We start from the raw sequence: 13,045 nt of genomic DNA, 5'->3' as shown, positions 1-13,045 counted from the left end.
CAGGCGCAGAGCGGGCGGTGCCGGGGGCGGGGCGGGGCGGGGCGGGCTGGCGGGCGCGTGGCTGGAGTGGCGGTTGGAGGCGGCGGTTGGAAGCGGCGCGGGTCGGCGCGGCGCGGCGCGGCGCGGGTGAGGGGACGGGACGGGAGAGCGGGACGAAGCGGGAGGGGCTGTGCCGGGAAGCGGAGGCGAGCGGTGAGCAGGGCGGCGGCGGCGGCGGCGGCGGCGGCGGCGGCGGTGCGGGCCGGGCCGGGCCGGGCCGGGCCGGGCCGGGCCGGGGGGCGAGACTTGGGGCCGGCTGAAATGGAGTCGTTGGGGGCGGCGCGGGATGGGCAGGGGAAGAGAGAAAGGTGGAGAAGGCGCAACTGGGGCACGTGAAGCCGAGAGATTAAATTTACGTAGGTGTCGGGAAGAATCAGAGTTTTGGTAGCCGTAGCAAATACTTTTTTTTTTTTTTTGGTAAGGTGGGCAGTAAGATTTGGCAGGCAGGGATTTATTTGACTGATCCTGGGTTTATTAGTTCCAGGTTAGACTACAGTTGCACTCAGGATAAATTAGCAGACAAAATGAGTGTTAGCTTGTGAGCTTGTATATGTGCAAAATCAAACTGCTTAGATTTTCTGCTGGCAGAGGCACTAGTATTTGTGTTTCTTCGGAGCTGTCAAATGCTTCTTTCAGGCTTTGAAACAAGTATCTCCTTTTTGTTTTTCTAGGACTGTACTTGTGTGGGGAGGAAGAAGCTTGCCCCTATCTTTGCAGAAGCTCTTAACCACTCACCAAAATGGTAGTTTTCACATGCAGTGCATGTGGAGAGTCGGTGAAGAAAGCACAAGTTGAAAAACACGTGAACATTTGCAGAAACTGTCAGTGCCTTTCTTGCATGGATTGTGGCAAGGATTTCTGGTAGGTAAAGAAGGGGAAATAACCCTGCACGCTCAGCAGTGCTTGTCACAGTATAAAATTTTCCTATGACGTGTTAGAAATAAATGTATCAAATTTTGTGTAATTCAAATTTGAATTTAAAAGTATATCCATTTATTTGTATGATTTCAAGGTTAATCATCCAAGCATGAGCAAGGATTCTGCATTTTTTCTGCACTGGCAGAAAGATGTGCAGCAAAACTTGCATTTACTTTTCCAGAACTAAAGAGTAAGCAGCTTTTGACATCTTTCCCCATGGTATTTGGACATTGGTATAAGGCTGACAAAAATCATAACGATTTATGTTGCTGCTGGGAAAACTATAAGCAATAGATAAAGCAATCAGTGTTACTGCCTGAGTATACACATTTAAGACCTTTTCTGCAGACTCGATCCTGTTTCTGGACATTGCTAGATGCTACGTCATCCTTGCTTAAATATTATGTCACACAGGTAAATACTAAAATTTAAATCTTTTTGTGGTTTGGGAAATTGGAAATTTCCAAAACGTTGTATTGAGAAGCAGCTTGAACAGATGAGTGACTCCAGACCCTTTGAAGTTAGTAGCTGCTGTTTTTACCCATTGTAATTTGTGACCAAAGTAAGACCAAGACAATGTAAGCAGAGTTGCAGTTTCTTCTTTTACAGTTAAAAGTGACAGTACCTTCAGCTTCTGATCATCAACAACCATTATCTTTTCTGCTACTGCAGAGAGTGAGATTGGCTGTAGCTTCCAACTTTCTAAACATGGTTGTAATTTCTCTGAACTCAGAAGAAAGCAGTGCTACTATCTGCTTTCAAAATATGAATGTGTGAATTAATTTATGTAAGAAAATGAGATTATCCTGTGAAAGAATTATTATATTTCTCAGTAATTCACTAACAAAAGATTAGGATCTGTGTTGTGAATTCCTTTTTTGGAGGCACGTGTTGATCAGAAAAAGATCACTTAACTGTACAGTAGTACTGTATTACTGTATCTGTGTCTAGGAATTAGGCTTTCACAAGACTTATTAAATCTATTTTTCTAATTTTAAAATGTGTCTACTAATGTGAGCAGCAAAACACAAGCATCTGCTAATAACTTTTTCAAAGGTAAGCAAATATTACATGTACTAATGTGCAAAAGTTACAGACTGACAAATAAAAGCATCAGTATACTGAAGACTCAGATCTCATTTTGCCTATCAGAAATTTCCACTGAAGGGTGTAACACAATGAAATGTAAGCAGTCTTGTAAGCGTGTACTTTAAGCATGCTGAACTTTACTTATATAAGTGTGTTGACAGTATTGAGGCTTAAATATACATGATGACACCTATTACTTCGCCTGTTACTTCAGTTTCCTGATTACTGAAATACTTTAGTGAACTACAGTTAAAAATCTCTTATGTTCAGGGGTGACGATTATAAGGACCATGTGAAGTGCATAAGCGAAGACCAGAAATATGGTGGTAAAGATTTTGAAGCCAAAACTAACAAAGGAGATGCTAAACAACAGGAGTGGATTCAGGTAACATTGTAGATACAGGTATAATAAATAACTGTTAATTCTGCTTATTAAAGACCTAAGAGAGGCTATACTACATCAGACCCAAGATCCATTTTTCCAAATATTCACAACATTCTTTTGGCAATTTTTTAGCGGTTTTATTACTATTCCTGGTAATAAACATACCTTTTGTTTGTTTTGATTCTGTCTCATACCAGTTTCATGTAATGTCCCCTGGGTCTTGCATACAAAGAGGTGTTCACTGGTCATTGTCCACCCTCTTCGTGCCATGTACGCTTTTGTCCACCTCTGTCACACGTCCCTCCTGCCCTACCCCATCATCTCTGTTCCAGTCTGAGAAGTCCTGTCCTGCTCACTTGTTCTTCATATGTAGATTATATCTGTGGTCATCTTTGCCCCTGTCTGAAGTTTTCCCGGTTCTACTGTATCCCTTTTGAGACGAGGTTATCGGAACTGCACGCATACTTTTCAAGATATGGATGAACCATGGATTTACGGTGTCATAATGCTGTTTTCTGTTTCCTTCTCTATCCCTTTTCGAATGATCTTTGGCTTTTCATCGCCACCTTTTTGCTGCTGATCATTTTTGACAGTTTCATGGAGCTGGCCCAAGATCTTGCTTCTAAGCACCACCACTGGTCAACTTCAAGCCTGCCATTTTACATGTGAAGTTAGGATTGGTTTTCCTGTGCATGTCACTTTACATTAATTTTTGTAGAATTTAATTCACTTTTTTGTTGCCCAGTCCTTCATTCTTGTAAGGTCTCTCTGAAACTCCTCACAGTCCTCATCTTGAATAGCTTCGTATCATGAGGAAAAGTTTCCCACCCTCTTTTTAGATTTTTGTTAATATGTTGAACAGCATGGATTGCAGAAATCTGTATTGTTAAGACTATTTTCTCCCACCCCTTCTGTCCTACCCTTCAAGTAGTTATTTATCCTATGCGAGAACCTACCCTCTTACGGCTTCTTAGTTTTCTTAAAAGCTTTTGGGAAGGAAATCTCAAATATATTTTAAAGACCCCATTGGGGAGTTTAGCTCGTCTCCCAGAACCCTTTTTAAAAAATTGGTATCACAGTTATTACCTTCCAGAATTTAGATAAGGTCTCATGTGAGGCATCTTAAGGCTGTTTCCATCTTTCAAGCACATTTGTTTTGCTGTATCTTAAAAAATAATGCATGTTCTAAATAACTATCAGAAAATAAAAGTGGGTAGTCCTGGTGCCTCAGCAATAAGGCACTTTTAAGTTCTGGCCTTGCTTTTATGGAGACAGCTTTGCAAACATAGCAGGCCTTAAACCTCAGTGGAGTAGGCCAACGCATTTTAGCTCTGCTTTTTAGGGGGCTGGAGGTGACAGTTAATTCTTTTCCCGGAAGAAGTGTTTGTCACATGATGTACAAGGAAGTAAAAACAAACACCCCAAATCCAGTAAGAAGTCAAGGGAAGATTTTTGAGATCTTATCAGGTCACAAGATAAGCTATAGAGAGGACGATATTAGTTATACATGCCGTGATGCTAATAAGGAGATACAAGTTTTGAACTGCATGATCCTGTGTCATTTTCTGTGTGGTTTAGTGGTACACTTGACAGCAGTTAGTATCTCCGACATAATTATCTGCTGTAAACTAAGAGCACAATCCACCGAAGAACTGAGCTACATGCGTATTCAGGGCATATGAACAATACCACCAAAGTCAACGAGATCAGTGTCATTGTTGAGACTGCATGTTGTCTGAGTGCTTTTCTCCAAGGCAGCCTGATATCGATGCTGCTGCAATGATGTTGTTAGCCGTCTGCAATAAGCGCTTTCTGCACAGATCAAGGATGGATTATTACAAAGCATCCTTGTCTAGGTAGTCTGGCAGTTTGACGAAACCTTTCAGTAGCAGATGATCAGAAGTACAGGAAGGTTCTCCAGTGTCCACTCGCTACGTTTTTAGGTCAGGGGAAGCTCACAAGATAGCATGAACTTTTTTTGCCCCCCCAAGCGGCAGTGCTGATTTAAAGAACTCTGCCACAAGGCCCTGGCCTAACCTCCTCCACTGTTCTGTTGTGCTTGCACAGGTAGCATAGAAATAAGCCTGAGCGGTCTGTAGGGGCATTAATGGCTGTTGAAGCTGGCAGGGCTGTGAAAAGAAGTGCAGTTCAAATTGTCCTCGAAGACAGCCTGCTTTTCACAACAAGAGCCAGTCAGTTGAGTGTCTTTTCCTGTTACTAGTACTGTCCTTTTCACAGTGTGAAATTCCTGGATGTGATACTTTTAAATATTAAAAATGTTTTTATTTAGATTGCAACTTGTGTATCAGCAAGCATTGAGGAGCAGTCCTCTTTCCTTCACTGAGTATATTTGTAAATGTTTGTACAGATAACTTTGACACTTCCATGCTCTTACGATAAAACTAAAATTCAGTGTTTTTCTTATGCTTATTGTACACTTTCAGCAGGCTATAAAGTCTTTGGTACTAGGTGATTTCTGTCCTACGTGTGTCTGACTTGTACACCTTGCATACATCATTTGATCATTAGGCATCTTCCGTGATTTAATTTTGATTTTCTTCATTCAGAAAATTCATGAAGTAATGAAGAAGCCCAACATTAGCCCTAAAGTGCGGAACGTTTTGGAGCAAATGCGTGTCTTTGATAATATTCCAAGAAAAAAAGTAAAATTTCAGGTATGTTTTAAGAGAGCTTTTTAGTGATCCAGGCAGTGAACTTAAAAACAGACTTTCTTAGCAAGTGCCATGCTCTTGCTAATAGATTGTACAAACTGCTTACCAGAGCATCTGTAAATGGATGTGTAATAGCCATGCTGCAAATAGGCAGTGTTTGTAAAATATTTTTCTTTGCATAAAAGGCCTTAGCGTACGCAATTTTCATTAGGTAATGAGCAAGAGACTCACAGAGTTGGTCGTCAGACTTGGAGCCATGCGAGCATAATCTTTGTTTGCAAGCTCGTTCTTTTTTTAATACCATTTTTTTCTATTTGCTATTTTTATTGGGTGTCCAAATTCTTAGACATGCTTTAAAAGAATTCTTATATTTGTGCTTTTGTTTCTGCCTTGTAAAGGCAAAATACTGTTCCTGTGGGAGTCGTCTTGTTGCTCAGCCTTCTGACTGAGTCTCCCGCAGAAGATACTTCACTGAATTTTTGCTTCACGGCCACAGCAGATTCCAAATGTTTTATGTGGTATGGATAAAGAATTACTGACAAGTGAACCTATTTTTTTTCTGTTCTGTGCCTCAGACTGTGAGGCTGAGAGAAGACCATGATTGCTTCCAGATCATCCAAATAGAACATACTAGCGCTGCGGTGAAATGCTGCTAGAGAGTGAAGGTTAGAATAGTTTTTTACAAAATTAATGTTCTAAGCAAAGGAAATGGTGTTGTCGAGAAAATTTTTTCTTTTTGATAAGACACGTTGCAGTGGAGGATTAACAGTTTTGTAGAGAATTGTTCCACTTCAGTAGCATAGTTTTCCCAGGCTGCTGGTTCCAGTGCAAAAATCTTCACGTTAGGTTTTATTTAGAACTCTGCATTTCTGAAAGTTGGTCTAGCGATGATAGTGTGAGCATACTGTAAATAGAAATTTGCTGCTGTGTTTTCATTTACAGTGGGAAGTCCTGCAATAGCCCCAACTTTCAAATGTTTACAGTCAGAGACTTGTTTAAATTTTACTTTTCTGTAATAAACTATTAATTTAGGCGCACGATCACTTGTCCAATAAAAAATAAGTAAGTAATAATAAACAAATATAATCCTTAGTATTTTAACTAACAGAAACAGTCAAAAGGTTTAGAAGGAGATTAATGTAGCCAGCCTTATTCAAAAATTTGAGGATAATTTATTTTTTTTATATTGACTGTTTTGGATTACTCCTGGCGAGCCAATTGAGAGGTATGCCATTGGCTGATAACGACATGCAGGCACTGTGCTAAACAATTTAGCATAGAAGTCTAAGGGATTCATAGGGAGTAAACATCTAATCGTATCTTCATCAGAAGAAATGATTACTTTCCAGATTTTGCTAAGAATCACATATATGGTAATCAAGATAAAATAGGAAATACACCCTGTAAACTACTGTTGTTTTTTTCCTGCACAGAATTGGATGAAGAACAGTTTGAGAATCACTGACGGCACTTTGCAAGACCAGGTGTGGGACATTTTTTCCGAAGCAACCAGAAATGTAAGTTAGGTTAGACGTACGAAATCTTACCAAAAAATGCAGTGAAAAATGCTAGGAGAACCTTTCAGTCTCCTTTTGGAATTCTTAGCAGAAGCATTGTCTCTCCTTGTTACAACGGATTGTTTTTCATGTGTTACACTGTAATATACCCAGACTGAATTATAAAATTGAGGAGCATATTGTTGCTGAAGTAGCTGTGCATACTGGGCAGGTTATGATAAAGCATGGACACAGTGACAAGATTATACTAATCAGAAAGCTAATATAACTTTGCCCTATGCTACTAATACATAAGGAAAAGAAAAAAATAATGCTTTTGTTAATCATCTTTGATTCCAGTCTTTTACCATACACTAAGAAGGAATAAAACAACCTATTTTCAGACCTGTATTGGTCTCAAATCAGTATGTAATCGGAGTAGGAAATTAACAGCACCTAATTTAGCTAGCCTTTTATAGAGTTAGTGGAGAGAGACAGGGTCCTCCAGTTTGTGGTGTAAATTCCTCCCACTGCTGTTTCCAGATTCTGCATTCCCGCTGACCTCTTTCTCTGTGTCTACTTCCTCGCTATTTCAGAATTATCTTAGTAAGTTTTTATAGTTTTGTTGGGTTGTTTTGGTTGTTGTTACATCTATTACTGCTACTGGAAAGCTGTTACAGAACCTTACTTCTCTGCTGATGTAAAGACACTGCCCCTCCTCCCCCAGTCATCCCCTGAAGAAGAGTGCAGGCATAACTTAGATACAAATCCCTTGCTAATCATGCTGTTCCTAATTTTATGATTCTGACAAAGATTTTAATTAAGTCTGTTGTTTGTAGCTTTTTTGGAGAATCCATATACATGGACAGGAAGGGAAGAAATATGTTTTTTTAAGGATATGAATAATAAACTGTGGGCACTGAATTTCAGCTATATTTTCTTGCTAGAATATTAATATGGAGTTGCTACAAATTCAATAAAGCCATAAACAGCTCAATCTCAATTTAAACTGATTCTTTTTAATAAATCTTGAATCTGAACAATTACGTAAGTACAGGTAAACAATTTAAATTTTCTGTAGAATACAACATTCACTTAATATGTGTCAACTTTCTTGCTCAGATCATTTTCAATCCACTTTTACGAGTATATATACGCTTTGTAATACAAGGTTTGAAGTGTTGTATGTATTCTAAAGCACAATTTTTAAATATAATTTAAATTGAATTGAGATCACTGCCATGAAAAACATGTCAGTATTAAGTTGCTTATATAAGCATGTATTCTCTTTCCAAACATCCACGTTAACATTCAGATTTAGTAATTCAAAGATAAAAATGTTTGTTCATGTATTAATTCTTCTTCAAGTAAATTATTATAAGCCCAGGAATAAATCCAAACATGTTAAGGTGAGAAAAGTACAACTGAAAGTACCAGCACTGCCTTTGCTGACATCAGGCATTAATAGACTTTGTAGTCTCAGACGTATCCCAAGGCAGCAAATTGCAGGACAAAAATAACGTTGTTACTCGAGTCCTGTATGTTTGGGCATGGCTGCCGTATTTTCCTGTGATACGCTGCGTTTTGTCTGCGTAAATCAAAAAGAGTTATCTCCTCTTAATTAAATTCAGCAAATCCATATTAAAAAAAATAAACATTTATTTGATCTGCACATTCCCCATTGCTTGTGTTCTGATGTTGTGGTTAACAGTGGTCATTCAGAGAGGTGTCTTTGCCTGATAACTGCGTTATTTTAATTTAGGAAGCGTACCTCATGCTCTGTCTCACATTATTCGGTTTTTTTGGTTTTCACATAAATCTTGTGTTCCTGGAAATTCTGATGCTGTGCTTAAACATCCTGTGAATAGTGGATGTAAACGTCTAAGTGATTTATTTAATGTATTGATATATAATATAAGATGTATTGTGATATACCGAAAAACAAAATTAAGTAGAACAAGAAATGATATCTGTTGTAAAATAACATTTCTCTTGTGATGTTACGGTAATTAGCATTTAGGCTGTTAAATTAAAAGACTTATCAGCCACACTGTTTATTGCTATTTCCCACATAACTGGGGTCACCGTGAGAAACAAACTTGCTTGATTTCAGGATATTAGTATTCTTCATGAATCGTATAGTAGAGAAAAGGTGCTCTGTCAAAAAGGCATGTAAAATTGTAACAACCTGTCTTTCAACAAAAGATTTCAAGTGAAAAAAAACAAGACAAGCCACAACAGAAGGAAGAAGGCCAGTCTGCAGAAAGTGGGAAAAAAACAATCGGAGAAGAAAATGGAATTACAGATGATAAAACTGAGAGGAAAAAAAATAAGAGAGAAAGAAAAGAAGAGAGACAAAAGAACAAAAAGAAGGAGAAAAAAGAACTGAAATTAGAAAACCAGCTAGCAAGCTCAGAAACAAAAAAGAATAAAAAGTCCAAAAAAGGAAAGGAAAGCATAGAGAATGAATTTGAAATAAATGGAAATGGCCATCAAAGTGAAACGGAAGAAGAAACAAATGTAAAGAAACGCAAACGTAAACATGCAGAAGGTATGTATCTTAATCATTATACTCATATTATTGCTTGTTTTCAAGAGAGGACTTGTTGTAATGCCTTTAAAGCTCAGCAGCCTACATTAGGAGAATATTTTAAGTAATACATAAATTACATATAAATTTTTTTAACACTGTGCTTGCGCAGTCCTTACCTTTTACAAAATCTGAACCTCTGAGCAAATGCAACCTCCTGTTACAAGAACAGAAACTTTTTCGGTCACATTTGAAGTTTTCGTCTAAGTTTTCTCATTTCTTTGTGTATGTTTTTTTTTATACTGTTTCATTGCTAGAGGAACCTCGTATCACAGCTAAGAAAATGAAAAAGGAAAATGTTTCAGGAGATGTAGGAACAGAAGAAAACACCAATGCCAGTGAAAGCGTGGGAACAGATAAAGGTATTCTTAAAGGAGAATTCTGGACAGTCATGAACCTATCAAATTATTTCATTATTATTTTGCCAAAAGGCAAATGTTATGTATGCAGTATGTAAATACGCAATTTTTGCAGCAGGCCATGCAATAAATTATGCCTCAGTCATAACATACATAACATCTTCTCCAGAGAAAGTAGCCTATGCTACAGGTATACTTGTTGCTGAATTACTTCCCTCGTATGTTGCTTCTGCTATTCTGGCTACTGTTGCCATCCTGAGCCTAGTTGTTCAAGTAGTACATTAAGGGTTCTTCGTGGCTATCCTATTAGTAATTTTCAGAAACAACCTACCTGCCTTTACGCTGAAGACATTCTGCTGTTGCAGGGTCAGAAAGACAGCAATGAACTATCCTGACAGCTGAGCTGGTTCTAAAATTAGTTTGAAAGTCAGTTCCTACTAGGGAAGGAGCCCTGGAGATATCAAATATTATTAATGCTGTTATGTGCCTAATTGTGTTGTAGGAAAATTCAACTGGAAAGGAACCATCAAAGCTGTTCTGAAACAGGCTCCAGACAACGAAATTTCAATTAAAAAATTAAGAAAAAAGGTACAGTACTATATTCCTTTTTTAATCCACTTTAGTCTGGTAATTTTTTTTTTTTTTTACAATGCTTATCTTTGTAAAATCCTTTCCCATATAAACAAAAAAGCTTAATGTTATTTAACAGAAGAGCAGTTGATAGTACGGCAACTGGACATGTTCTTTAGACCTCACCAGGATACAGAGGAAATTCAGTGCTAATTCTGCAAGGATTAATATCATAATAGCTTCCTTGCCACTGTTAATTCAGTGATGTGAATGTATTGTTGGCTAAAATTGAATCATCTTTGTTAACTCAAAACTGTTCCTTTCTGTTTGTGCAGGTTATAGCTCAGTATTATGCAGTAGCTGGTGAACATCACAGATCAGAAGAGGATATTCTAGTCATATTTAATAAGAAAGTCAGTAACAATCCCAAATTTAGAGTTTTAAAGGACAAAGTTAAACTCCTGAAGTAAGAGTTTTCAAACTTCCATAACATTTGCATTTTAGACTTGCAGACTGAATCTAATTCTTCTGTCAAGGTATGCAAACACTATGTTCATTGGTCTCAATTTAAATTGTTTGTGTATGTGAGAGCAGAATTTAACTTCTAAGACTTTCCTGGATTCCTCCTCTTTTTAAAAAATTTATCACAGAATACTTGGGATGTGCTGCATTTTTGTTTTCAGATATTTTATTTTTTGATTTTATGGAAAATGTCTATTTTTTATACAACTTTCAAGAGGCAATGAAAATAATTGCTGCCTACTGTATTGAAATTCTTCCCCGATGGATATAATTTATGGGTAAGAATGTTTATCAAAACCGGGTTTGTATAGCATTTTTGCAGAAACTATTGTAAGGGCAAATATAATTTTCATGTTCAAAAACTCACCATGAAAAAAACGTTTTATGTTACAATTAGAGATGAAATCACTGATATCTCTTTTATACACCATAGCTTGTATATGCAGGTTTTTATAACCTGTTAAATTTGTATTTTAAAATGTGTTATTAAAGTATCTTTCAAGTTCATGTATATAATATTGCCCATTCAATGAACATTTGCTTTAGTGACTGACCTAACTGTATATGCAAAGCTACTTTACTGTTTCAATTAGTAATGCAGCTGAATTCAATATAAGTGATGTCACATGGACTAAAAAATGACGGACCAAACAAATGGCTTTAAAACAACATCTTAAATACAATAAATCGTGCCAGTTGTTTTCATTATTGTATAAAAGACTGTCCATTCATTGAATCCACAAATTGTACTAGATTGGAGGAGACTGAAGTCACAGGAACAAAAAAAAAAAAAAAACAAAATTGGAAATCTTACAAGCAGGTAAAGAAAGAGTTGTGTAGAGAAAGTTATGTGAAGTTAAACGGTTTTAACCAAATGCAAAATGCTTCCAAGATAAGGTGGTTTCATACCATGAAGGTGATCTCTTAAGCGCAGTGATTGGAAGCTAGTTAAAATTTCTTCAAGTAGATGCTATGGTGTTCTGGAAAGTTGCGTAGTGGTTCCAAGAAACTACATCGGTATACTTTTATAAAAATCCCTGATTAAAATATCTGAATTTATAAAATATTGAATATATTAAAAGTATAGATGTGAAAACTTTTAACTGTCTGATACACTGGGTCCAGTCTCTTTCTTCATATATATTTTTGTCTTGTTCATAATAAAAACTGCAATCAAAAATACCTACGCGATTGTTGTCAACTCATGGAAAGGCCTTTGAAGATAGGTGATTAAAATGCATTTACATTCATGGAGAAACTTCTCAAAGTTGTTTTAACAAATTTCAAAAATTTATTTCTTTTTTTTTTAAATTTAGGAAGGCACATATAGAAGAATAAGGTCTTGTCAGTAAAATTAAAATGAATACGGTTTTGATGATCTTTTCACTGGATTTGTTTTACAGCAAATATTTTACGTTAAGATGTAAAATGGTTCTTACAGTAATGATTATAGGGTGAAACTTTTTTAATTAGCATTCATTGCAGATCATGCCAGTCCCTTGTATTTTGCATATTCCATTGTCACTGCCATAACGTGTGGTTGACACAAATCTATAGAAAGCTATGTTTGCTCTGCTTTATAAGAATGTAGAATATCATCAGCCATGACAGCAGCTGCTGCCTGTAGTCATTAGTGCTGCTACAACTGTGGGTGCTAATTCTGTGCTGTGCCTCCAACCTCTTCTCCCTATCGCAAACGGTCAAACTAGGATCTGAAGTCTCTGTCTAGCGCTTTGGAATACCAGTCCCACACCCACAAGCCGGGACTGTCTTCTTGCCTGTCTGCCTCCGCTCTCATCAGCTGTCTGGTTCTAACTGCCTTTGTGCAGGCGAGTGAGTATCTTGCAGCTCAGGTCAACTTCTGAACAGGCCTGCAGAAGCTGTCTCTGTGCAGTGCTCTGTGTACTAGCAACGCTGGCCATGCTACAATTGGAAACTCCTGCGTTACCTGCACGTTTTTTCAGTATAGACCTACATTGGTCTTGACCTAGTTATGAATGCAGCTCCATCTTTTTTCTCTTTCAAACTGCTAAGGGCAGTTTGGATTCTGTATGCGTTAAAAAGATTCACAACAAATTTTTGTGTCAGAGTTTGTTGCAAGTTACTTGACAGCTTGGGAGAATGACAGTTTACTGCTCCTGGAAAGCATCAACATCTTCCAGTCTGCAGACAAAGAAGTATTATACTTTGCAAGTTAGTGTATTTTTCCTTCTGAATGATCCTGGAAGTAGTGTAATAAACAAGAGGAGTCTATGCCACTAATTATAATCATTACAAGTCCATGCATGGTAGCCATACTGACACGGCTCTCCAGTAGAAAAAGACCTCTGTGGTGTTTTTTTTGTTTTTGTTTTTGTTTTTTGTTGTTTTTTAATTAGAGAATTAATAGATTCGTCAGAGGACTG

General features: G+C 37.5%; 1 protein-coding gene across 3 annotated transcripts; it reads left to right on the top strand.

Moving 5' to 3' along the window:
• Positions 1-19: 19 nt before the first annotated feature.
• LYAR (Ly1 antibody reactive) lies at positions 20-11,751 on the top strand. 3 transcript variants are annotated; one of them, XM_068943373.1, is made up of 10 exons: positions 34-126; positions 711-900; positions 1,306-1,371; positions 2,317-2,431; positions 4,999-5,106; positions 6,537-6,620; positions 8,805-9,150; positions 9,447-9,551; positions 10,051-10,136; positions 10,454-11,751. In XM_068943373.1, exons 3-10 carry the CDS (start codon positions 1,334-1,336, stop codon positions 10,586-10,588), a joined length of 1,017 nt encoding a protein of 338 aa, XP_068799474.1. In that variant the 5' UTR covers positions 34-126; positions 711-900; positions 1,306-1,333; the 3' UTR covers positions 10,589-11,751. The 3 variants fall into 3 exon arrangements, with proteins under 3 accessions (XP_068799472.1, XP_068799474.1, XP_068799473.1); XM_068943371.1 differs by lacking the exon at positions 1,306-1,371 and having other exon boundaries at positions 20-126; XM_068943372.1 differs by lacking the exon at positions 1,306-1,371 and having other exon boundaries at positions 45-192.
• The last annotated feature ends 1,294 nt before the right edge of the window (positions 11,752-13,045 follow it).

Source organism: Struthio camelus, chromosome 4, assembly GCF_040807025.1.
Source record: "Struthio camelus isolate bStrCam1 chromosome 4, bStrCam1.hap1, whole genome shotgun sequence".
In the NCBI taxonomy this organism is placed as follows: Eukaryota; Metazoa; Chordata; class Aves; order Struthioniformes; family Struthionidae; genus Struthio; species Struthio camelus.
The sequence above is the reverse complement of the archived record's forward strand: the minus strand, read 5'-3'. Positions and strand labels throughout refer to the sequence as shown.